The sequence below is a fragment of the Carassius carassius genome, chromosome 23, assembly GCF_963082965.1.
Source record: "Carassius carassius chromosome 23, fCarCar2.1, whole genome shotgun sequence".
Lineage (NCBI taxonomy): Eukaryota > Metazoa > Chordata > Actinopteri > Cypriniformes > Cyprinidae > Carassius > Carassius carassius.
Window position 1 is genome coordinate 22,111,863 of NC_081777.1, and position 27,249 is coordinate 22,139,111.

General features: G+C 36.7%; 2 protein-coding genes across 2 annotated transcripts; one reads left to right on the forward strand and one right to left on the reverse strand.

Annotated features, from left to right (window-relative positions):
• Nucleotides 1–22: 22 nt before the first annotated feature.
• Nucleotides 23–3,577, forward strand: aagab (alpha and gamma adaptin binding protein). The gene is made up of 10 exons (XM_059506543.1): nucleotides 23–222; nucleotides 1,193–1,383; nucleotides 1,456–1,552; nucleotides 1,633–1,722; nucleotides 1,797–1,880; nucleotides 1,975–2,054; nucleotides 2,176–2,266; nucleotides 2,440–2,544; nucleotides 2,935–2,984; nucleotides 3,076–3,577. The coding sequence occupies exons 1-10, from the start codon at nucleotides 129–131 to the stop codon at nucleotides 3,151–3,153; spliced, it is 960 nt and encodes a 319-aa protein (XP_059362526.1). The 5' UTR covers nucleotides 23–128; the 3' UTR covers nucleotides 3,154–3,577.
• A 91-nt stretch (nucleotides 3,578–3,668) lies between these two features.
• On the reverse strand, nucleotides 3,669–26,179 carry smad3b (SMAD family member 3b). The gene is made up of 9 exons (XM_059506542.1): nucleotides 25,780–26,179; nucleotides 12,717–12,910; nucleotides 12,445–12,570; nucleotides 10,135–10,209; nucleotides 10,005–10,055; nucleotides 7,062–7,274; nucleotides 6,823–6,960; nucleotides 6,533–6,677; nucleotides 3,669–5,758 (listed from the first exon to the last, which is right to left on the reverse strand). Exons 1-9 carry the CDS (start codon nucleotides 25,980–25,982, stop codon nucleotides 5,635–5,637), a joined length of 1,269 nt encoding a protein of 422 aa, XP_059362525.1. The 5' UTR covers nucleotides 25,983–26,179; the 3' UTR covers nucleotides 3,669–5,634.
• Between the last annotated feature and the right edge of the window lie 1,070 nt (nucleotides 26,180–27,249).

Consider the following 27,249-nt stretch of genomic DNA (forward strand, 5'->3'; position numbering starts at 1 on the left):
CTTTAGATTTCCTAACACACGCGCGCAGACACGGAAGCAGTTGAGGTTAGAGGTCAAAGGTTTCTTGGAGGTGTTGCTAACGTGCTAACTTTCACTAGGAGCTGTTTTTAAGTGTCCAAAAGCTTAAAATGGCAGATGATCAAGGAGATGAAGTACCTACCCTGCCTTGTATCTTAGTCACAAGTTGTGATTCCAGCTTTAAAGAAGAGGAGCTCATCAGACGTGAGTAAACAATTTGAGAAATCTATTCTACACTCGTTAGCCTTGATGCTATGCTAACGTTAGCTGTAAACAAGAAACATTCACCGTTCTGTCTCTTAAATACAGATCAAAATGTGTCGATCGCGATAACGGTTTCTTTGTTAATCGCTTAAAATATAACGTTACTGTGCATTAATGTATTGAGTAACGATTGCATAAAAGCAAAAACGTATACATACATTTTATTTATTTATTGTAGCGATTGCCCAACTGTCATCTTACAATATTTCATATGGCTTTTTGTTGATTTCATGTAACATGCAGTGTTTCCTAAACGTTACAATTTACACGTTTGCCTCTTATGTAGGTTTTCTAATCACGACAATCTCAGATTATTAATAAAACATTATAGAACTGGACAATAAATGTGAATCACTTAACTTGTTGCTGTTATTGATGCAGGGCTACAGTGCATAATAAGTGTGCAATATTTATAACCTGATCCATTCGGTAACGTTACATCAATTTTTAATCCTTATGGCTAAGTTAGTGCTTTACTAGAACATTATATAAAAAATGTTGTATTTCTTTACATCTAGTGATTCTTTTTGTCCAACAGGCGGCAGTGTTGAGCTTCAGTCAATTAACACATTATGGCCTGGTTTCATAGACAGGGCTTAGCCTAAACCAGGATTAGGCCATAGTTCAATTAGGACATTTAAGTAATTTTTATAAACATGCCTTAGAAAAAAACATTACTGGTGTGCATCTTGAGACAAAACAAAGGGACTGATATATTTTAAGATCAATCAGTACAAGTTTCTTTCATTTGAAACAACTCAGACTTGCATTTTAGTCTAGGACTAGGCTTAAGCCTTGTCTGTGAAACCGGGGGTATGTCTTCCTTTAGGGACTGTTTTCAATGCTAGTGTTTTTTTAATGATATCAAAAACACACTTGGCCAATGACAGTTTTGAATGTTTTATTTCAGAGATCTTGGGCTCAGAATCACTACCTCAAGCTACCAAGATAGAGGAAAGGGTTTCTTGGTATCCATGGACAATCAACAACAAATATTACACAGCAAATGTCAGCTTATGTGTTGTTTCAAGTCCATTCGACATGAATACAGAGGTTGCCAGGTCTATGCAAGCATTCATCGTTTACTTTGACAGCAAAACTGTGAGTTATCGACATTACAGATTCGCCATTATGTGCTTTTATGTGCCTTGCTTCAACACTTTTGTATTTCAGAAAAACACCCTCAACAGTGTCAACTCCTGGTTATCTGTAGTGGAGGATTTGGCTCCAGAAGTGCTGATCCTAGTGTGTGACCATGCGTGTGACAGTGGTGAGTGTGTGTTCGGTACTACTTATTCAGTGGTTTGGATGCAACATATGCAGTTTTTTGGTGTAAATATGCCGTTGCAGGTGTTAGTAAACAGGAGGCCCAGCAGTGGTGTCTGGCTCACGCTTTTGAATTAGTAGAGCTCAACCCTCAAGATCTACCTGATGAAGATGGTGAGAGACAAAACAAAGTTAACTCACGATTATGGACATGAATCATTTTGTTTACAGTCTTTGTGCACATATAGATGACTTCCCAGAGTCCACTGGAGTAAAAAGAATTGTTCAGGCCCTCAATGCCAACGTGTGGTCCAGCGTCGAGATAAAAGATGGTGAGACTGTACTGCCCTAATGACAAATGTACAATGGCATCTACAAAAATAATCATCAATTAGCTTTCCTTTAATTATAATTTCTTTTTCTCAGAACACAATCAGGGATTTGGGCTTATGAGCAGCCTGGTGGCATCTCGTCACAACAACCCACGACCCAGTCAAGAGACACTGGTTAGCCTTTTCTAATTGTGCTGCTTTTTAACGTATGTAGATGAACATTATTTACAGTGTTTTAGGTAATTAGGAGTCTTAAGGTCATCTCATTGTAACAGACTATTTTTCTTGTTATTAGTCCTCTCATTCCCCATCCAACAGTACAGATGAAGGCACTGAGAGCCAGAGAGCAGAGAATAACCAGAATAATGCAGTAGATACAGCAGTCGGTAAGTGCTTTTGTTAAGGGCTATATATTTATACTCATTTTGGAGGTAAATTAATGGTATGATAAAATAGGGTATTAGCATTTAAAGTACAAATGGAATAAGCCATTGTTTAAATACTTACTTGAAAGTATTTGTGTGCAGTGCTTAATGAAATATTTGCTAACCTGTCACAGATCCCATGATTGACATAGACATACAAGAGTTGGCTAATCTAACAGCTGGAGATGCGGATGTGGAGAATTTTGAGCGACTTTTTACAAAATTGAAAGAGATGAAAGGTATATACATTACTGTTCAAACGTTTGGGCTCAGTATTTTTTTATGTCTTGGTAAGAGGTTTCTCATGTTCTCCAAGAATACAGTAAAAACAGGAATATTATGCTATTATTTTTACAGTATAACCTTTAACTGTTCTATATTTTAATATATTTTAGAATGTAAATCATTCCTGTAATAACAAACATTTATTGTCACTGTTAAAAGTTGTGCTGCATAATGTTTTTGTGGAACCTGCGATATCTTTCTTTTTTTCAGGATTTTTATCCTGTTAATTTAATGTATCCTTGTTGAATAAAACATTTGTTTAAATAATTTACAGAAACTTAAAAGTGAAGACCTGTTTTTACAAATAATGGTCATTGTATTCTTAAAACTCTTTTTATTTGTAGACAAGGCCTCTTCGCTGCCACATGAACAGAGGAAAGTCCATGCAGAAAAGGTAATATACCTTTAATATGGCCTCATTAATATTAATGCTCATAGTTTTCAAATCTAAATGTTGCGTTAATAATTGAGTTGCCCTCAATCAGGTCGCTAAAGCGTTCTGGATGGCTATTGGTGGAGACCAAGATGAGATTGACAGCTTGTCATCAGGAGAGGAGAGTTAAGGCCCCAGCTTCCACTGTTGCTACTCAGCCCACCCTGTGAACCCCAAGTCATCCCAAATCTGTCCAGCCCAAGAAACATGGAAGAAATGCAGGCATGTCAGTGTCCAGCACCTCAATCAGGCAGTACAGAGTGATTATGGGCTTTCGGCTTCAAACATTGTAATCACAGAGCCATGGGATGGGTTGCTGGGGGCAAGATTGTTATTTTGCCTGTTCTCTGGTGGTGTCTCTGGTGGTGAAGTCTGCAGCCACATACAAGGATGAAGCCTATGGCTCTGTCAAAAGAGTTGTAAATCAAATGATGGATGAGCTGACAAAAGTGGATTGTTTTTAAACTTATTTTTCCTATGTAAGTCACAATTACGGACTATGCCTGTGCATGTCATTAGCTCTTCATCAATTAAAAGAACGATCTGTCGAATGAGTTAATGTTCTTTTGTTTGGAAATACATTTGTCAAGTACGTTTGACATGATGGAATCATTCTTTACATACTGTAAGAAAAAGTCTGAAACGTTGCTCTTAAACCTTTTATTATTAAAACTTACATAAGTCAATATGACAGTGAATGCAAGAGAAGTAAACATGAGTGTAACGTTACAGAAAAGCAAAAAGGAAATTCAGGGGAACCAAGAACTAAGCAGCAGTTTCATAATATGAATGAAATTACTGACACTGTAAGACAAAGAATATTGTATTTGCTTCCAAATCAAGAGTGCAAGAAAATAAACAGGTTATAAGCAATATTCCAGCAAAATCTGAATAATATCAACAGTCCAATGTGTGCTTTGGCCTTTTGAGTCACAGATGAAGAGCCGACAAGATTAATAGCAAAAAAAATAACTTGGGGGAATTGAACACAAGCATCAGTTTTTCAATAAAAATCAAACCGAGATTGTCAGGATTTTCACGATCAGTGATTCAGAGCTTATTCCTTGAGACCAGACATCTTCCAACAAAATATGAAACATGCTTTTGGACTGCTGATGTATATGCTGTTAAAAGCCAGACCATGCATTGAGTTAGTTGTTGAATGTCAGTACTAAACAAATCAAGGGATTGGAATAACCTGATGAGCAAAGTGTCCACATAAAAATCTAACCATTTACACTATTCTCTTGTGAAATCAATTTTTACATGTAAATACATGCGTTCCAAGAGCTGTCAGCAAGTACCTGCCTTCTATTTTTCAGTGAAAAATAAAAACTCTAAATAGCGGCAATTTTTTACCCACTCAGAAATCACTGACAGTAAAACAGTGTACTATGTAAAGACATGAAATGCTGTTAGTTGTTAAACAAGTTTTGAGCTCAATGGATTGACAGTCCTGAGTTTCAGACATGCCTTTGATGCGCCAATCATACACAGAACAGAATCAATGAAAGGACAATGAAATCAGGCGATTGCTGAAAAGAAAAAAGTAAAGACTAATGGTTGTGAATCTTCACAGGCAGAATCCAGTCATTTCGATAGGAGGCTCTGCAATCATGAGAAAATCTGATGCTAAATATAATCACAACATTGCTGACAACAGACTAAAAATCAGTGAAATTTTGCTAATGTGACCATCTTTTTATATCTGTGTGTAACGTGACAAGTTTCTTAATTGCAATACCCTATGGCAGCAGTAAAAATATACATTTTCGCAATCTCCATTCAGTTTTTAATGCAAAAATACTTAATAAAAAATGTATTTGCTGAGCATAAGTCAAACTGTAACCATCAAGTTCAAGAAATAAAATGGCACTATTAGCTACTAGCATTTGTCACTGACAAATTTCCAATGCTATTTTCTTGTCCACGCCATCACTGGGTGCTTTTCAAAACAAGTGCTTTTCATAATCAAGGCTAAGTAACTCTGTTACAACTCTACACACTCAGTTCCTGTATACAAACCTGGTCGACCGTGCATATGAGACCAAAGGCAATCAACATTTTATTTAGAGACCTGTCCAGCGCAGTGCAATTTACTTACACACAAACAGCTTTCCGAAGCACTAGTATACTGTAAAACTTCACACAAGACCCCTTCACTGAAGGTGGTGGAAACAAAGCACTCTTTGAGGCCCCCTATGAGGATGTTTATGATTTTGAGCAATCATATTCTGAGCCCAAGATTCGAATACCTTCAGATCAAATTAAATGCATGATACACTTCTTGATCAAAACAAAAACGGACAAAATCATGATTTCATTTTCACATTTAAATTCACAATGAGGAAAATGCCTCATTTTAAACACTGAGGAAATATGATCCATGCTCCTTGCGTGTCATTGTTCAAAGTGCTTCAACTGTACGTGTCTATTTTTGCCCACAGCAAAATCTTAGGATCTGTAAATGATCAAGTGACAGTCTGAGGAGTCCAGCAGGTGTTTGTTTCCCCCGTCCTCGGTTTCGCTCTGTTTGTTTGCTTGGCATTCAGCAGCAACAGAAGATGTCATTAGAAAGGTAAAGTTACATGAAACGGGCTGAGGGTTTGTCCTATGACACGCTGGAGCAGCGGAGGTTCGGAGAGCCCATCTGAGTGAGCACTTTGTCCAGCCACTGCAGGGGGCCGTTGAGATGCAGCTCTATCCAGCAGGGGGTGCTGGTCACTGTCTGCCGCCTGCAGGAAGGAGAATCTGGGTCACTAATGTGCTTCCATGCCTGCTGAGCATTTTTAACAAACTACAGATCAGCCAGGAATATCCATTTTACATAATCAAGGTCAACCATTAGCTCTTTCTGTGCTACTGTCAAAGAAATCAAGTGATTAAATGCCATTTATGGATTTGTTATTAATACTCAGCATTTATGAGTAGAGAGCACTTTTGAAAGTGATGCAGTGAATTACGAAGAACAGATTTAGAAAAGCAAGTTTAAATATTAAATGGTGGAATTAAGTAAAATATTATTACAATTTAAAAGAAATGTTTTCTATTGTAATTCATTCCTGTGATGGCGAAGCTCAATATTCTCTTTTTTATTCCATTACTAAGTCTCACATTGATCCTTCAGAAAATCATTCTAATATGCTGATTAGATTTTTTTTATGGCTTATTTGTTTCGGGTCAGTGGTAAACTGTTTGTTCTTGGCTTAAGGAAAACACAGTTACTTTTTATTAAATAATAATTTTCCAGGACATTTGACATTTTCCATGTGTTTTCCAGGACTGGAAAATAAGTCCTCAATTTTCCAGGTTTTCCAGGATGCGTGAAGACTATATATAATCATTATACAACAGAATATAAGCAGAATAAAAGTTTAAAGAAGAAAGAAGACAATATATATAATTTCTCTTGCAGAATAAAAGTATTAATTTCTATCAAAAAGAAAAAAACTGACTGAAGCTTTTGAATGGTAATGTATGTGCTTTCTCTGATGAGTGTCTTGGCTTACCGGTATTCTGCCCCCCAGCCTTTGACGAAACTCATGCGAATGGTGCACATGCGGGTCAGCTGGTAAACAGCCTCAAATCCCTGATTCACTGATTGGGCCAACAGAGCTGCAAACTCCTGATTATTGAAGATCTTCAGATTACAGCCTGAGGCAAACACAAATGTACATGCTTGAGTGCTTCTATGAAACAGGAGGAGGAAGTCTGACACTAGAACATGCTTGAGTGACTCACAGGATGTATATACAGAGCTGCACATTCGTCCAATCAGTATACAAACAGGCTGACTCACCTGGAGGAATCTTACATACTGTGGCAGGGTGCCAGCCATACCGCTGGTTACAGTTCGGACTCTGGACGAAAATAGCACTGTCGCTCAGACACTCAGCAAACACCTCACCGCCGATGTAATACAACCGCACACCTCGGCCTGAGGAAAGGTTAAGAGGTTAAACAGATTCAGTTTATTTCAGAAACTCTTGATTCCAATATCATCCAGTACGTTCTTTTACAGATGTGAGCTGAATGTACCGATGTGTCTGCGCGTCAGTTCCACGGCTGCATTGCGGTTGACGTTGGACAGCAGGCCCAGACAGAAGCGCTCTGCGTTAGAGGGGTCCGTAAAGCCATCTACGGTCAGAGACGGTTGCGAGGCGTGGAAAGTCTCACCCACACGCTGATTCAGCTCGTAGTAGGAAATCGAGCACCAAAATGCGGATTCACAATATGTTACCGGCTGCAGATCTAACACACACACACATAAATGAGGATGAGAAGGGATCAGAGTTACAAAAAGAGTACAGAACAAAGATAAAGTGTGAAAGAACAGGAAAAGCTCTGGACTTTGGAGTCTGGTGTAAAATCAGTGTCACATTGTGACAGAATGTGGCCCTTTGAAAACAGCAGGCTGTCCATGTGAGATTGGTTATTTGTTATTTTTACTGCAGGGGTTCCTGGTGTCTCTGCAGAGATAGAACAACCCAGCGACAGGATATTATTATTATTACATTACCCTGGGCTGACTGAGAGGACAGAAACAAAAGACCCTTTTATATGAGGTTTCCTCTTATACAGCTAAGAGGCAAAGCCCGGGGCTGGGGCTCACTAACCACACACACGGTTTATTGTGACACCCCATTCAGCGATGGGTTGACTAGTAGCTTAGTAAATATATCTATATTATTCTTTAGATTTACTATTTATCGTTAAATTGTAAAAAATGAGCGTTATTTAGCCTATTTAGTCAATTAAATAACTAATTATTAATCTTATTTATATAGAATTTATACATTTAGATGATACATTTTTAAGAAATTGGGGTCAGTAATATTTTTGGAAAAAATGTGTAACTATTTTATTCAGCAAGGTTACATTACATTAATTCAACGTGTCAGTTAACATATAGCAAAAGATTTCCAAAATGATTATTTTACATAAATGGTGTTCTTTCTATTCATCAAATAATCCTGAAAATACATGCATCACTGCTTCCACAGAATATTAAACAGCAACAACTGGTTTCAACACCAACACCAGTGATAATTATAAGAACTGTTTCTTGAGCAACAAATCATCATATTAGAATGATTTCCAAAGAATCGTGTGACACAGAAGACTGGAGTGATGCAAATTCAGCTTCTCTAGCACAGGTATAAATTCTATGTTAAAATACATTACAACAGAAAACAGTTATTTGAAATTTTAATAATATCATCAAATATTTGTGAGCATAAAAACATTTTTTTTTTGGTCTCTGCACTGTGCACCTTTCTTTTGTATACACCTGTTTTTTTTTTCTTTTCTTCAATATGATTAACTTTTCTGCCTATGCACAAGAGGAATGTAAGTACATAACTCAAACTCAATGTGTGGTGCAGTCATTTACTTAGTATACATTGACTAACCTGACCACCAACATTATTACACTTCTTAGTGTGACTAGTTGTTCAGACAATCAATCTAACTAGCTGATTCTGAAATTATAATATATATCTGTGTGCAGTGCACATGGCTAAATGATTTAAACAGCTAAAGCCTGAGACACACACTGCATGATTTTCGGCTGTCCCAGATGAAAGATTGGCATTGTGAAACAATCGTGAGGATTTCTGTGATGTACCACCGATTAGGAGCCACTATGTCGAACAGTGAGAGAGGTTCAAAGTTGTCAAGGTTTTGTGACCAAAGATAGCCTACAATCATTTTCTGACTGTGTTCATTCAGCATGTTCATCACAATGTTTGCTGCTACGACCCATGATTACTGACCAGCCAATAAAAATGCGAGATCGGCCCGGAACGTTTAGTGCAAGTGTGAGAGCAGGCCAGCGGGGGAGAGCGGAGGGGGGATAATCGTGCTCGGGTGAGTACACCCTCAGAAACAAACATTCGGTGTGACCATAATCTCATTAATCAGATAGAAAAATAAACTGTTGAGAGGGCATTTTGCTAAATATATGCACCATATAACATATTCATTATATATATTCTTATGCTTAATTTGTTTGAATAAATCCATTAATTTTTTATGACAGCCACCATTTAATTTTTTATATTTAAAAAAAAACTAATTGAAGTAGAAATATTATGAAATATTAATAATTAAAAATATTATTCAAGTTAATTGTAAGTTTATTATTTTAAAAACTGAATTGTGTAATTTTAACAGTTATATTCTACAGTTTACAAATCAGTCAATTTTAACCTTTAATATTATAGAAATGTAGTACCAAATGACTCTCATGTATATTTTACAGCATTAGTTGATAGATTTTTTTTCCTGTACCTGATATATATCCAAAATAATCGATATTGAACCAAATCGTTAAATCAAATCGAATCGAAAGCTTGTGAATGAGAATCGCATCGAATCGTGAAATTTGTGTCAAAACCCAGCCCTACTCATTTATTTAGGATAGTACGGGATGCTGGTGGTGGCATTACTCATGTTTTACTGGCAGTGACTCGTCCTAGTGTTTTCTCATTGGCTCACTGAAGCAGAATCCCCTTATCACTAAATTACCTCTCACAGGACCAGGCAGGAAGACCAACGTTATGGAGAAAGTACGTCAGAGATAATCAAGCCAGATTAAAATCACAGTGGGGTGGAGTACTTACAGAAATCAGACTGACTCTGCATGGTTCCCATCACAACAAACACTTTTAGTGATGACTATTTTCATGAAAGAAACTACATCCACACGTGAAAGGCGAGAGGTGCCGACAGGAAAGCTTAAGTTTTCCCAAAAGGTGGTGACTTCGAAACATTTTAAAATATCGGATAACTTCTAAAAGATCAAAAAAAAAAATTTAATACTTTTTTGTTAAACTATTTTTTTAACATGTTAGAATAATAGTAAAGAATGAGTAGATGTGTAAACACTTTTGGTAATTTATACCCCTTAGACAACTAGGGGATTTTTATGAATACATAATATTTGGCTGTGAATCATTATGAATAAGTGTCTGTTCTTACCTAGGTTGCTGTTGGCAGGAGAGACAGGGTTGGGTGAAAGGTTTGGGGAGCCTAAAAAATAGAATTAGAACAAACAAATATAATTGGGTATCTCATAGCAACAACTTGATTGTGATCTCAGGGCTCTTACCTGTGTCCATGCTATGGTTCATTTGCTGGTCGCTGGTTTCCCCATCCTCACTCAGGTAGCCTGGAGGAGGGGTCTCTGAAACATAAACCAGACATTTGTTATTATGAACCACACAAGACAGAGTTTTGTCTCCCTGCAGAACACACTTTAATATTTTTAGAGTTATTAGGTGTGTTTGCCAGGTATGTTTGTGTAGCCTTAAGTATCAGCTGATTCACAGAGGTACCAGAGACTGACACTGTATTGAAGCCAAAATCGTGTAGAACAAACTAGGGGTGGGCGATATGACCAAAAACTTATTTCGAGGTATGAGAAGTCAATTGTACGATTAAAACACTGCACAGTAGTGTTGTCAAAAGACCCGGTACTTCGGTAGCAAGTCGGTACTAAAAAAATTAAAATGTCATGGTACCAGGTTTCTTTAAGTACCGGTGGTACCGAGGAACCGGTCAACCCGGTTCTTGACGCATACAGCGCTATGATTTCTGCGAAGCAGAAAACGCAGATGGAATCTTAAAATCCAGACATGAAAATGAAACTTACATTTTAATATGGACAGTCACGGAATTTGTCAAAGTTAGCATAAATTAATCAAATCAAATCTCCATATGGACCAGTATCGGTAAATGTTAAGCCACAAAAGTTGGTTGAAATAAGAATCCTGCATGTTCTGCATCTCTGTGTGAATGAATGAATGGCAGAGACGTGCGGGCTCGTTTACTACATAGACTGAAGCGCGTGACGCTTGCAGTAATTTCAGCATCTGCTATCTCAATGAGGACATAAATACATAAACAACATCACCAGAACTGTTTTGAGTCACTTCACAAGCATTTGACCATTTCATTTGAGTAAAACCAGTGTCAATTCAAAAGGTATTCACAGTAACCCGTCAAAATAAAAGTTATAAAAAATATTACTATTATTTAGTAGAATGTATGTGATACTGCTACTACTGTTGAAAAAATTAATAAAACTTTATTTTTTAAAGAAATAAATCAAACAATATTTCTTCCATGTTTTAATTTTAATAGCAAATATTTACCAAAAAATAAAATGTGTTTAAATTTTATTAATTAAAAGACAAATTAAATTTGGGTGAAACTTTTTTCATAATTACATTACTTGTAGAAAAACTTTAAACACAACTGTAAATAAGTATAAAGAATGGCATTGTTTTTTTTTTTTATTAACATATTTTTGTGTTTTGCTTTGGTACCGAAACTGGTACCAAGAACCGTGGACTTTTCACTGGTATCCGTACCGAATACTGAAATTTTGGTAACGTGACAACACTATCTGCACAGTCTACACTGTATTAATCAAATATGAATTATTAACAAGTGATTCAATCAAGAGCAGCGAGTGACTTTCTCTTTGTCTTTAGTTTTTTTGATTAACCGAAACGACACAGACAGCAACAGGTTTATTATGCTGCTGTCACTTTAAGACCAAATGAACAGATCCAATATACTGATATATATCCAGTTTTCTCTCAACTGTATACATTCAACATAATGTGTGATCTGACCATTCAAGCACAATAAGATGTGGAAGTGAGATGAATTTGTGAGCTCATGCTGGCAGATTTCTGTAAACATACTTTAGATGTGTATCAGTTTTTCACAACTTACTGCACTTAATAACTATATTTCACATCAAGTATATATTGCTTTTTATTTTCTCATTCATGCATATTTCCTTATCACACTAATGTGTCAATAACTTTAACTATTACTGTGCTATACTGTAATTGCATACCACAAAATAAACAATATAGCAAGATCTCTAACAAATGAAACTTTGTACTATTGGCACAATATAAACCATCATACCACCCAGCCCCACTAGTCACAGAATTAGAACTTGAAAGAGTTAAAACTTTCTTTATATTATGTGCTAGGATTTTCTGAAGCAATTTACTCAAATGCCACAGTGTAAATGCATTGTATAGTGAGAAGGTCTACCTGAAAAGAGGAATTCTTTTATTCGAGTCATGTGAAACACTTTTACACTAACAGTCTTAAGTCCTCAATATGATGTTACCGGTCATGAGATCAGCACTTTGATCTCTTCTTGTCTAATTCGCTTTACCAACTTTGTTAAGATGCCAGACTAAACACTCTGATTTTGACAAAACAGCTTAAACGAACTGAGACACAACAAAATAAACTCAAACAGATGTGTGTCTGTGAACCAGCGTGTGAGTGTGTGTTAGAGTGAGCAATGCCTTTTGTGTGGTCCTGAGGGCATGTCTGGGTGAAAGTTAATGTGTGATTTTCAGAGAGAAAACAGAAAACATGTTTTCACCCGGTATATAGTTGCTCGGAGGCTCAATGCCCGCTGGGAATATGGTGTTCTCAGGGATAAAATCATCCAGTGGAGGGAAGTCTGTGGGGATGTCAGCATGCCGAGGAACCAGGACTGGAGGCAAAACTGAACACACGCACACACACACACACACACACACAAAAAACCTTAGTTTTCCCCCCAAAATCATTCAAATTAGTTTCATACACAAAACTGATTATGAAAGCAAACAGTCTTTGAATAACTAGAGGTAAAACACCAGTGGGGCTTACCTGGTGTCTCTACACGCTGGTAGTGGTAAGGGTTCACACACACCTCGTCCTTCTTCATATGGAAAGCAAACTCACACAAGTCTACAGCACGCAACTCGTGGTGGGACTGCAGGTCAGGCCAGCGCCACAGCCGGCAGTAGATCACATGGGGAAGGCCTTTTCTGTGAGACACTTGCAGACGGCCATCCAGAGACCTGCACAAATTGTTCAAGGAGACAATGAAACAACTGGTCCCATAGAAATGACCACTTAGTGTTCCAGTAGCTCAATTGGCATTGCGCTATCAAGGTTGGGGGTTCGATTCCCCGGGAACACATGATAGGTAAAATTGATATCCTGAATGCACTGTAAGTCGCTTTGGATAAAAGCGTCTGCTAAATGCATAAATTTAATTTAATTTAAACGCAAGAACCATTCTACCTTCTTTATCATAAAGCTACTGATGGATTGATTTGTAAAACAAATTCTGAAAATGAATGATTTTCATGATGATCAGTTAAGTCAGTTAGGTTGATGCTGAACGAAAAGTAAACATGGATCATGTCTAGGAAAGTCCAATTCATAAATGAATGACTATTATGAGCTGGTTCTTATTATTAATCATAAGTATCATCTTAGCCAAAATGACTCATATTATTGGTTTGAATTAGTTGAATGAGTCATTGAATCAGTAAACTGGAGCAGATCTTCAATGAACCCAAAGTCATAATTAATAAATGTCCAATGGAAAACAAAAGCTAGTAAGCATTACTTTTTACGTAATGCTCATGAGATCGAAATCAGTGTAATTATTGATTTTGCATGCTTAAAGTGCATTTAAAAGAGAACATATTCTATAGATATTTATGTTGAATATATATGTTTCCTAAGGATTACTAAAGTAGTAAATGAATCATTAATGATATTTTTAGTGAAACAAAATCTGAAACATTAATTCATTCGTTTTCTACCAAAAGTTATAATAGTATATTAAACTGCTGCAGAATAAGTTTAACTGCTGTTTCTAAAACATAATGTACCATATTGCACCAGTGTACCAGTGTTATTAACTTGAATGCCCAATAAATCTTGCCATGTGAGTCTTTTAATAGGCTTGCACTGGGTCAACCATTCATTTTTTGCAGAAGTGGGGATATTCAAATTGTGCAAGAGCCTCATTTAGTGGAAAGTGAATCAGGCCTTATTTTCAAACGGGAGGAGAGGTCACTGGCTGTTAGCAGAAAAAAGCCACAGAAAAAAAACATGAATTGTTCTCATGGTATTGTGGTCTATGCTTCATGACAGCCATTGCTAATGAATGTCAACGCATTAATGCATTTTTACCCCACATTGGGATTATCCTAATTCTTTAAAAATGCTCAGACTCAGGGGACTGACATGAGATGAACAGAGAAAGTGAATGAGTGAATTTAGAGGAAATACCATGCTTGAGTTCAGGAGGGGAAAGACAACGAGGCAGAGCAGACAGCAGACTGAGACGAGCGCCTGCACACTTTTCCAGTTTAATGTTTACCTATTCATTCAGCTATGCACCAGCAGTATGAATGCCAGCATTCTGCACTAGAAATATCCACTAGGAACAGATGACATTTGTATTCACCAGACAGAATAAAAAAAATGACCCAGGCAGAAATTCATGTGCTGCCTATATCATCTTTTATTTATTATGTTTGGAAATTCAGCTTTAAATAATAACACTTAAAAGTAGTGGTTGACTGAAATGGGTTTTTATAATAGTGGATGTCCATTTCTAGAGAACAATGTGAGTTAATTTAGGTGATATCCATTAATCATAATGAACTATGAGATATACAGAAGAAATAATATAAGACTCAATAGTATTCAAATATCATAAAATTAATTCTGAAAATTTATTTAGCCAAAAATCTCTAAATTGCAAAAATAGTGTGATTAATTGGTCTGTAACTCAAAATATTTACAATTTGAATGCTAAAAGAAGCATTTAAAGGGATATTTGGCTCAAAACTGAAAATTCTGTCTTTATTTACTCCATATGACTTATGCGCTATATTTCAAGCCTTCCAAAGCCGTACATTAGTTTCATGTGAAATTTAAATCACTGCAGAGCGTGCCCTCCACTGCAGCCTAAAATATGGCTTCTTTCATTGCACTGAATCAAATTACTAGATTTGAGTGCTATAGAAGGCAAGATTTTAAATAGAGTAAAATCTCAAGACATTTGGACCCTTTCAGTCACTATGAAGTCTATAAGCTGTTTGATGATTCTATAAAAAATATCTTCATGTGCCACATAAAAATAAAATAAATAAATAATTAATAGCCTGAAAATAATAAAAAAGTTTTAGGTGAAGCATTTCTTAATTTCGCTCTTCGAACATCTACACCAGTGGTTTTCAACCTGTGGTCCGCCAATTACTATTAAAAGAAATAATATTGTTAATATATGTAAAAAAGTCATAACATAACTTCATTTCATATATATAATTAAATAACAAAAAAAGAAATATTAAACTGTTACTATGCTTCCACTATTCGAGCTCGCTGATTGGTTGAAGAATATCTTAGATATTTTTACTGCATATGCTACAGAACAACAAATTCAAACATGCATAAATGGCTGTTGTGTTTCCTCCTGACTGCTTGCTCTGCTGACTGTCTACCCACTGCCGAGTTCTACCTGGATCTGGTTTTCTCGTTTTGCTGAGCTTTGCCAGCCCGAGTTATTTTCTGTTCATTTCCAGTCCATTCTGGGGCTGTGTGATTAATAGAAATCGTCATAAAATCATGATTTGAGCGTGCGCGATTTCTAAATCGCTTTATAGCACGATTTCCCACGGCCCTGACCTCCCGCAGTATGCTATCTGATCCAATCAGAATGCATTGCGCCTAGCGCGAGAACAGAACAGACTGGGCATATGCCTAACTCCAGGTTCACACTCTGTATGTGATGCGCCTTTTTTCCGAGCCCATGTTAACGGATCAAAGCATTCACACTGCACGCAGTAAAAGGCTAGAAATAAAACGTGCAAAAATAATTAATATCTAACACATGAGCAGAGTTGTGAGTGCACAAACGCAGTTTAAGTGAGAGGAGACATGTTTTAAGTGCGCACATTCTCTCCGCGCAGAGCAGCGTGTATCTGAGCAAGCACTTCTGGTTTTGTGACAGCACAAAAGAAATCTGCGAGCGAACATAGAGATTCGCGTTCATACATTATTTTAATGTGCTTTCGCGTTATATTTATGCGCTCTAGGTGCTGACCGCATACACATACTGTATACACACTGCAAACACCTGAGGCACCGCTACAATTAAGCTCTATGAACAATGCATGGCAAAAAAAAAAAAGGATGGACAAGGGATTTTTTTTTTTTTTTTGTCATAAGTCTATACATTTTGTTACATCTTTACTATAGTGATAATTTTGACTTATGTCTGTTCTAGAGACGTTAAATTTTTTTGATAAAGCTCTAATTGGTTTTCTTTTGGAAATATGTTTCAAATTAATCCTGAATGCATTTATGACTGAAAAGCATATTGGTGTGTGTCACAATCGCAAAATTGATCGAAAGAAATCGCGATAGTTTTTTTTTTTTTTGTCCATATCGCACAGCCCTAGTTCATTCAATAAATACAGTTAACAATCTAGCTTCTGAATACTTAGTTATTAACCCAACAATAGCGGGGTCAGTTAATTTTTTTGAAGTGGCCCACGAGCTGAAAAAGGTTGGGAACCAGAACCACTGATCTACACAATAATCACATTTTAATAAATAATAATTTTAAAGTTAGCCAACTGCACATGCATTCAATCCACCATCAGACAAGACACAAAAAGCTTTTGACCAGATCTTCTGTGAATTTGTAATCTAACAAAGAGAAGACAGACTATCCCATTGTCTGACTCAGTCTATGGAGACAAAGCAAAGTCTTGGAGTCTCCCACAGTCACAGCTCAGCTGAAAACAGACACACGATTCCAATTCCTTCTGTTCAAGTCAAACTGACCCCCAGAATGACCTGAAAGTCACACACAGCAGAACTCATTCACCCTTCTGTTAAAGCCAAGAGCAGGCATACATACACATATATACATATATACACACACTGCCTTGCTAAAAACAATACTGGAGTAACAACATGACCGAAACCAGTAATCAACAAAACCATTAAAAAATAAAATAAAAAGGGTTCCGGAGAGAGCTAAGGAGGGAAGAGGTGTGCGTGTGGCTCACCAATAGCCTCAGCTTTCCTCTTTAAGCAGCAGTGTTTGTTGTCTACTCTACCACATATCTCACATAATCAGCATCTGTGGAGTCACACTAAATCCATTAGTCATCATCATGGACCCTAAAACGCCCCTGACCTCAATTCTAACCAGTTTTGCCACTGAATTGTTCCATAACTGTCTGTCACCGTGCTAAGTTATCTAAAAGACAGATCAGAAATTACACACAATTTCACACTCAGATGATAGCCCTTAAAAGACCTATTAAAAGACATTTTCAGCAGTAAGCATGAATGTCTCACTTTGGTTAGAAGCTTTCAGAATATCTGCTCTGTTTGAATAAGCGAGTGGAGCAGGAAGTAGCATAACCTCAGAAACTCAGAGCCTGTGAGAAGGTGATGATTTTCTGCTCTTGTTCTGTTGCACACATATGCAGTCTTCCCCTTGCCACCCAGATAGCCACTAATGCAGAGAAGATTTCATCCAGAAGAACAGAGAACAAATCAGTGTAGGTTGCATCAGGACCTCACAGACTGTATGACACAGCTGAGAATATTCAAACCCACCCAACGGCAACCTTTTAAATAGGGATCAACTGATTATCGACCAGGCCAATTATCGGCGGCGATATTAAGCATTTTATTGGTATTGCCCATTTTCAAAACCGATTCGCCGATAAAATAACTTCATTTTGTAACACGCTATTTGGCTCTTATGCAGCCTGTCACAACTCACCATTCTGTGGCCTAAAACAATCTCCACCCACCGCCCATCTGATTTTTTGGGAGTCAGGAGTCCGACCAGTCAATGCTGAATTCACTCTCAATCCGAAAGCGCTTGCTAACTGGAGCTGCTTCTGTGATCACACATCAGTTTTATCTCAAAGGTAATGCAGCAGCAAACATTGCTTAAAGGTCCCCTTCTTCGTGATCCCATGTTTTAAACTTTAGTTAGTGTGTAATGTTATTGTTATAGTATAAAAAATATCTGTAAAATTCCAAAGCTCAAAGTTCAATGCCAAGCGAGATATTTAACAGAATTCGCCTACAAAAAACGACCCGTTTGGACTACAGCCCTCTAGTTCCTGCAGTAATGACGTCACTAAAACAGTTTTTTGACTTACCTCCGCCCACATGAATTCACAAAAAGGTGACATGACATTGTTGCGCTCCGACAGAGAAGAAGGAAGAGCTGCGTTTGTGTTTGCCATGTCGTTTAAACGCTGTTATTTTCATGAGTCCATTTTTGAGTCCAGTCACCTTTGTTTGGGCTTCCCAGGGACGCTGTACTTGTAAATTAATGGTTACAATTTATTTTTAACTCGGTTCCCGAAAATTATAATCCACATGTAAAACTATGTGCAGCACATTTTGCTGAGGACAGCTTGCTGAGGACAACTTCCTCAATCTCAATCAGTTTATTGCCAGATTCGCACAAAGATTATTCTTGAAAGATGGAGCAGTTCCCTCTTTGTCTGGAGAAGGCATTGTTTATGGACCACAACCGGTAAGTGTATTTTATTATTTAAGTTGGTGCGTTTAACAGTTTCTGTAACTTATTACACAAAGGGCAACGCTGTTTAGCCTTGTTAACTAGATGTTAGGGCTGTGCAAAAAAATCGAATGCGATTTTCATGCGCATCTCGTTATTAAAAACGCTCCTGTGATTATAAGTACATCTCCAGCACATGCTCCTGCCCACTTGCTTCTCAAAACTAGTCCAATCACGTTTCCAGGAGGGCAGCCTGCGCTCAGCTGCTGTCGAATCACAACACAGGAACCGCTGGCCCAATCAGAACTCGTTACGTATTTCTGAAGGAGGGACTTTATAGAACAAGGAAGTCATCAGCCCGTTTTTATGACAATGAAAACAGCTGTATACAGATAGGTGAATTGTGTGAAAAATACTGTGTTTTTTTACATGCGAAACATGAACACATGTTATTGCACACTATAAAAACAATCAAAGCTTCAAAAAAAGCGCGAAAAACGGGACCTTTAAGTTACTATAAATCACAACCCAATAACATAACACTGAAGTTGCAAAACACCTCAATATTACCTATGATTTCTGCGATGCGAAAAACGTGAATGGAATCGCGGAAGCCAGTCATATATATGTAATTTAACATGTAATTTAAACATGTAGCACACCAAAAATAATCCCGCCACAGCTGCAGCTTCTCACTGACAACATAACACCGCTCGCATCTTTCACAGTCGGGTAATTAGCAGAGAACACAGAGCAGGACTTGAATATCGGCGCGGGATTGCGGCTATTAATAATAATTCTACTCGTTCACACAGGTTCCGATTTTATAACGCAATGTCAGATGACGGAATGTATAATTTGCACGTGCTTTTGAGTCATGAAAGCTAATACAACACGTTTCATTCATTTTTTAACTAATCTAGTTAGTCAGTGAGTTAAGATTACTCATTCATAAAGAGTCACTTGCATCATTCCTAAATAAATCAGCCATTCAAATGAATCAGTTGAATGAATGATTCAGTGCTAAAATCAGTGACATTCTGCCACCTGCTGCCGGTTTCGGTTTCATTTTTAGGTATAATTTCAGTTATTTTAATCATTTAATATTTTTTGTATTCATTAAATGTCTGTAAATGTCCCTACAAGTCACTTTTGTGTTTTTCTGTGCACCCTCTGCAGTACAAATTATTGTTTTATTAATACTAATTTCATATGATTGGTAACTTGTCTTATTCCACTTAATATTATATTGTTTTAAATTGACATTTTAAAGCTTATAAACATACATTTTGGAAATTAAAAGATAAAAATGATGCCATTGCAAAGGTAGAAAGAAAGTACTCCTGGAGGTCACTTTAGGGAGTCACATTTGACCTTGTATTAGAAAGGTAAATTTTTTATCAGAATTTTTGGTTATTGATCAGAAGGTACTCCTAATTTCTTTTAATTATTAGGACAAGTGCTCCTTATTACAAGAAGAAAAACCCTGATCTTAAACTGGGTGTGCGATGGCTATGGCTGTGGAATGGGGTTTGGCCGAGGAAGAAATTTCAGTCAAAAGATTATAATTTTTTTTTTTTTTGCTTTAACCCCTGACCGCTACAACAATTACAACTTTTGTTTAAAAGAATAATCACACGATACAATATTTCATCCGTTTTAATGTTAATAGTAACCCTTTGCCTGCCAAAAAATAAAGTTTTTAAAGGAGTCATACCCTCGTATTACCTTGGATACCTACTGCTGTATTATAGTCTTTCAGGCCCTTCTAAAAAAGAAAATTGGAAAAAAAATAAACACAGAGCTCCTCAGACCCTTATCTCTGTAGGCATTATTGTATCGCGAGATCTGATGCGATATTTTGGCTGTCGTGGACGGTCATTATAATAATGCAAATGAGGGGCACGTTGATTGGTTGCAGGAAGGAGGGGGGGTTGACACCGCAGGTAACGCTTTAGCATATCATTACAAACAGACATCATGGCGCAAGTTGTGAATGAACGCGACCGGCTTCCCGGCCAGCGCCGTTTAGGGCTTAAATCAAACTTCATTCACGCACACATATGAAACACGCTTGCATATATACTAAGTACTAGTCACACATACATGTATATGAACTATCTACGCACATAAAGTTACTCATATGAGACGTGAGCACAGCACACACACACACACAAATATAAGACGTGAGCACACACACACACAAACTAGACGAGGCCTCATGTAAGCGTTAGGCAATAAATAAACAATAACCGAATTCATGATGATCTCAGTCATTTGTTTTTTGCAAAGTACGTTAGCAGCCATTCCCCATACTTTGAAGCTAATACTCCCGCCAGAGTTGTGCCTGGACGCGTTCATTGAACGATAGTTCATGAACTCGTTCATATTTTGGGCGAACATGAACTGAACGTACCGCATTACTGCCTGATGAACGTTACTGTGAAGTCGTTCATTCTGGTGTCTGTGAACGCCACGCTCTCTCAGTTTAACTTCGTTCAGTAGGATGCCAGATTTCTATAAAGCCTTCCAGGCGAAAACCCACCTTAAACACACCGTAAACCGGCCTTAATATGTAGCGGAAAAAACACCCAATCTGTCAACGCCTGACTCTCTTGTTCAAACTAGTTCATCAAAATGAACAAATCTTTTTTCGAGTCATTTCGTTCATTTAAGGGGCTTTAAATGTTACTATTAACTGGCAAATTCCCCGAACACATCAACCTACGCAATCTTGATCATATTCTGAATTAAGAAATCATTATAATGCAGTCAAATGTCAGTTTTTGCAGTCCGTTTACAGGGAACATAAATAATTACTTCACCTCCAGTCTTTCGTTTATTTGTCTAGTGACAGACGCAATAGCATACAATAGCTGCATTAGCAGTTATGCTGTTTGTTACACACAGTAGAGCAATAAAAACACAGTCTTACCGTTTCAATTGCAGGTAATTTTGTTGGAATAGCGCTTTTCCCGAGCTTCGATGCCAACTTCGCCTGATATTGCCCCAAATTTGTGAAGGATTTCGGCGTACAATGTTTAGCACAAACACGTAACGATAAGCCCGTGGAAAGGGTTGAAGGAACCGCGTCATTAAAAATGAATTTAATCCACTGGTCTCTGATAGCTAGGTCCGTTCTTGGTAGAGAAAACACATTTACATGTTGATTCTGGCAGTCAACCACAGAGCAACTCACGTGTGCACTACTCCAGCATCTTTCGCGACTGAATATGAGGGGGAGAGGGGAAGGGGCGAGCTTCCTGCTGCGGTGTCCATATATGGTATATCCTGCCCCGTCTTGACGTAAAGACGGGGAAGAAATCAAAATCTCGTGTTTGAGTGCGCGTGCACGTGGGCTATTTTACAAACCCTGAGGTAAACAAACGCTTCACTTTTAAATATCGGCTTCCCGGCCAGTGTATAATCGTTAGGCAATCATAACATACATTGATTCTCGTGGAAAAGTGAAAATTGTGGGTCATGACTCCTTTAACTCTTATTTGATTAAAAGATATATTAAATTGATTTATGCCTTCAATTGCACTGTACTGCAAATTAAAACTTACTGAAATTTCACATACAGTAGGCCAAGATTAGGATGACAAAAATTGAGACATTTCAATAGGCTATTGAACTAAGTGTGCCTGTAAAAGGCTATTAGTGTTACAGTTTCATGAAAATAGTTGCAGTCTTCTTAATAACTACTACAATATACAGTAGTTATAAAGACAATTAAATGATTCACACTTATTATTTTTTTTTTTTAAGTTAATCAATTGATGTGCATTAGATGATCAGATTGAATAGTCACCTCTTGTAGGTTGTATGATTTAGTCATCAGAAAATAATTAATGTGGAGTTATGAGAGGTTATGCTATTACACATACATTTCTAACATGTAAATTATTGAAGCCAAATACTTACATTACCCAAAGCTGTTTAGCTGTAGTACAGTATTCATACTTCATAGGCTTAATCATGAAACATACAGTGGCCCCGCTTTTATCTCTGTCTTTATATTACCCTTATTGCAAATGGATGCACAGAGAAAGACAAGAGTAAGAGTAACAGTGTAGGAGTACTACACTCAACCAACACCAGGGAAGGCAGTTATTGTCATTTTGACATTAATTTTCATTATACACCAGACATATATATCTGTTAAAAATATTGGTTATCCATCTACTTGATCTGTAATAATCAGTATTGGCCTTGAAAAACACATATCGGTCGAACCCTACTTTTACACTCAACCACAATCCAGTGAACATCCCACACCCTCCTCCAGACCTTGTACTGCATTCTTGATCTTTGAATAACCATGCCACATATTCTGTTGAGTAAACACACTCTCAGCTATGTTTAAAGTACTGAGAAAGTCTGCCTGAGCACAAGTGTGTGAACAACGTTTTGTGGGGATTGGCTTACAATATACAGATATGGTCATAAAAGGGTTGCTTGACACAGTAGTGAAGACAATAGATGCAGCAAAGAAGCATAAACATTAATTTCCTGTGTGAAAGCTTCTATAAAAGGGGCAGGATGTATGTGGTCAAACTGTAGAATACCAAAATTCAGCAACACAAGTGCTTAAGTCAGGCACAGCATGATCCGATCTATCACACTTTTTTGTTAACTAGCTCAGGAATCAGGATACTGACAATGTACATACTGTGCAAATAACAGTTTGCAGCGATAGACTTGCAAGGTCTACTCATTTTCAAGTTTTCACCTTGTTAGCTGTCTCAACAGTTCTCAAAGAAATCTCTCTCAATTTAAAAACATCTGCAGGTTCACTTTATTTTGTCTCCATTATTTTGTCCATTGTCTCATTTTAAATATTTTGGATAACATTAATTATTTACCCAAAAAATAAATAAAAAATAAATGTACTCATCCTCATGCCATCAAAGATGTAAATGGGTTTCGTCATTGTAAAAGAATTGGAGAAATTTAGCACTAAAATCACTTGCCGTGGATTCTCTGCAGTGAATGGGTACCATCAGAATGGGAGCCTAACCAGCTGATAAAAACCTGACCGTCAGCTGATGATTGTGAAGTGAAAAGTTGCATGTTTGTAATAAATAATCCATCATTGCTTTTACCAAATATTTGCAAACTGTTGCTTCCAGCTAAATTAGAGTCCGCTATTCATAATATTGCTATTAATTTTATTGCTTTTGAAGTCATCTCATCTGAATCAGGAGAAAAATATGAAAAAATTATAAGTGAAACAGTCCAAAACAGTGAGGAAACATCATTACGGATTATGGACTGGCGTTTTAGCCAGATGGTTTAAAGTTAAATACCTTAATGATGCAATTTTTTGTCACAAACACAGAGCTGGTCACTTCACAAGATGTTAACTGATGGACTGACATCACGTGGATTACTTTGTTAATAAAGCATCATTTATTAACACTATAGCCCTATTCACATGGGATGAGTATTGTCTGGGGACCTTGTGTGATTTTGAAATTCAAGCTTTATTTGTATTTTCTGCAAATCGTACGGTGTAGTGATATGACAGCAGCAAAAATACTATCCAACACTCCAACGCAGCTACATTCTTCACGAAAGATGGATAAAAATGGCGCACAGGAAACAAAAACCTCGAAAAGATTATACATGAACCACCAAATGCTGGCCAAATCACAGAGATGCCAATTCGCACGGGACTGGTATTATCACAGGATGGCGGTGTTCGGCAAAATATGGTAGGTCATCTGCGGGGGAATTTTTACTTTACAAATTACAGACATGGCCGGTTTGCAAGGGATTTATATCACAGACATACTCCACAATTATTACAAATGACTGGAGGTCACCAGGTAATACTAATCCCGTGCAATAAAGTTTATGTTAGTCACCAGGGGATTCCCACTGAGAATGACACGAGTCTCAACTATTTATCTGTTTGAACAGACCTGCATGGACGGGAAGCATTCTTAACATTATTAGTAATGCTGGGCTGGCAAAAATTATTTTCTATTATTATTTTGGCTTCCAACTATTATTGTGCTGCATTTCATGTTTATGTCCATTCAATTTCATTTTGCCATTAATAAATCTAAATTATTCACTAAAAATGGCACGTACTCTGCATATAATACTTGATAATATCAAGTAAAAATATGCATATCGCTGTGCACAAACCACAAAGGCTTTGTGTTTTCATCTGTAGGACTACTAATTCTCCAAATCCTTTTACCCATGACAAAATGTTCTGAGTACAATTGGATATAACTACCACAGAGGTTAAGATATAACAAGCTTTACCCTTCTCCATCACCACCATTCTAGGACACAGGGCACAAGCACGTCCATTCACAGACAAATTTTACAATACTACTAAAATACACACAACAGCATGTAATTTACCCAAAATGTTACAAAGCAATCACATTCACTAGTTGCAATGATTTGTTTGGATAGGCTGCTCTTTAACCTCACTACTGACCATTCACTGAATGGTGTTACTCTAAGATTCCCGAAAATTCATTACATATACTAATAAGGTTTGATCTGTAAACTGTAAATGAACGCGCAATCCAGCTATTACAAGTAGTATTTGTCAAAACAGCCACAATCTGCCCCAGATATCACAGACTCTTATATAACAGATTAGCTTGGCACACACTGGTGTTTGGCATTTTATTTACGTATACGAGCCTGAACATTTAACTTTATCGCAGCCGTTTAAACTGTCTGTCTGTTATGAATATAGATGGGTGACGTTTATGGTTATCTATAAAAGCTTTCAAAACCAACTCAACAATTAAAATTAACGAGTGTTTTTCACCATACTAACACATAGTCCAGCTAATTTAGCTGACAACTGCTTGTATGAATGCTACCAAACCGAGACTGCTTAACATGAAAACGTGATATAATAATAACCAAAATATATATATTTTTTAATTCTCTAGATACTGTAGGAATCTAGACGTGACACTGAAAGCAAAAATGCAACGCAATAATGGCTTTAGCATGCTAACGTTGGTCAACTTAGACGCGCACTTAAATGTAACTGTCAAAAAAAAAAAACATTTAACGTTAACGTTAGATGGTTTACTGACTAATGAAACAGCTGCCGGAGTAACTGGAGAACACATTAACAATTTAACCAGTGCTAGAAAAGCTTGTTAAAATAAGAATATATCTTGGCTTTCGCTAGTTAGCAGTGTTAGCTTCACAGAGTTCTTGGTTGTAAGTTATATGGATGTGTCTCAAAAAACTAGTGACCTCTCTACCTAGACACCTTGTTTGTGAACCGAATTTGCTTTCAGAACGATGCCCAAAATGCCATCTAGGTAGGCAGCTCGTTACTTTTTGAGACACAGCATACAGTATATGTACCTCGGTATAGTGATGCATTTGGTGTTGATATTCTGGGTGGTGATGGCCTTCTCCAACTCCTCCAACTGTCCTGTCTTCTTTAACTTCTTCACCAGACTCTTCACTGCTTTTTCACACCATTTCTCCTCCTGTCCGTTCTGCTCACCCTTCTTCCAACCCAACAGTCTCTTCACAATCGGTGGCGTGAAAGGTAATATAGACATTTTTAGAAAATCAACAACAGATTCAAATATGTTCCTTATCAGGGGACTACAAAGTCCTATGCTTTTAAAGACGTAGCGTCGGTGGACTTGTGAAATGGCCAGATCAAAACGAATAGAAAGTTTATGCCCATAGAGTCAGATTGGCGGATGCTGTTCAGCCCCTCAGGTCTGTTGGAAGTGAACCGCCGCACACAGTGAACTCCTCCAGCGAGACACAGCGCTGTCTGGACCCGCCCCTCCTCATCTACTCCCTACTCCTAGGCTACTCTTCAGTTTAGATGTTAGATATTTTATTAGAAATAAAAACATTCACATCCGATGTGTTTCTAACATTCACTTATTCATTCATTAGGAAAAATAAGATATAGGCCTAATACTTTTTAGTGTTTTAAAATTCATTTTAAAGATATCTATCAACACATCCTATATGAGCAACACAAAATTTATTTAGAAAAATACGATTTCATACGAATACGAAATTATTTTGTCAATTAAAAAAAAAATATTCTATTCTATTCCACTCTATTATTATATTACTACTGTCAGTTTTAACATAATATTATGATTACATGCACACTGTATAATTTAGTATTTTAAAGTTTTAGAGATTTTAGAAATAAAAACATTCATATCCATTGTGTTCCTAAAATTCATTCATTCATTAGATAAAATAAGATATAATACTTTTTATTGTCATTTTAAAATAAATTTTTGAAATTATATCACAACTCCTATGTTTAACACATTTATTTATTTAAAAAAATGTAAGATACATTTTTTGTGTTTAAAATTATATTATATTATATCATATTATATTATATTATATTATATTATATTGTATATTATTATATTATATTATATTATATTATATTATATTATATTATATTATATTATATTATATTATATTATATTATACTACTACTGTCAGTTTTAACATAATAATATGATTATTTGCCCATTGTTTAATTTAGTCTTTTAAAGATTTATAGATTTTGGCAATAAAATAATTTGTATCAAAAACTGACATGATGATATATGTGTTTAACTTAATTACTTATTAATTTGTATGTTTGGAAAATATGATACATTTTAATGTCAGTTGTAAAGTAAAATTTTTATATACATTTTATTACATTAATATTGTCAGTTTTAACATATTACAATTATTTCCATATTGTATAATTATCTTGCAAAGAAAAAAGTTGAGTGTGATATGAGTGAGTGTGAATATTCTCCATCCATGCCTAATACCAAATTATGATTTTCT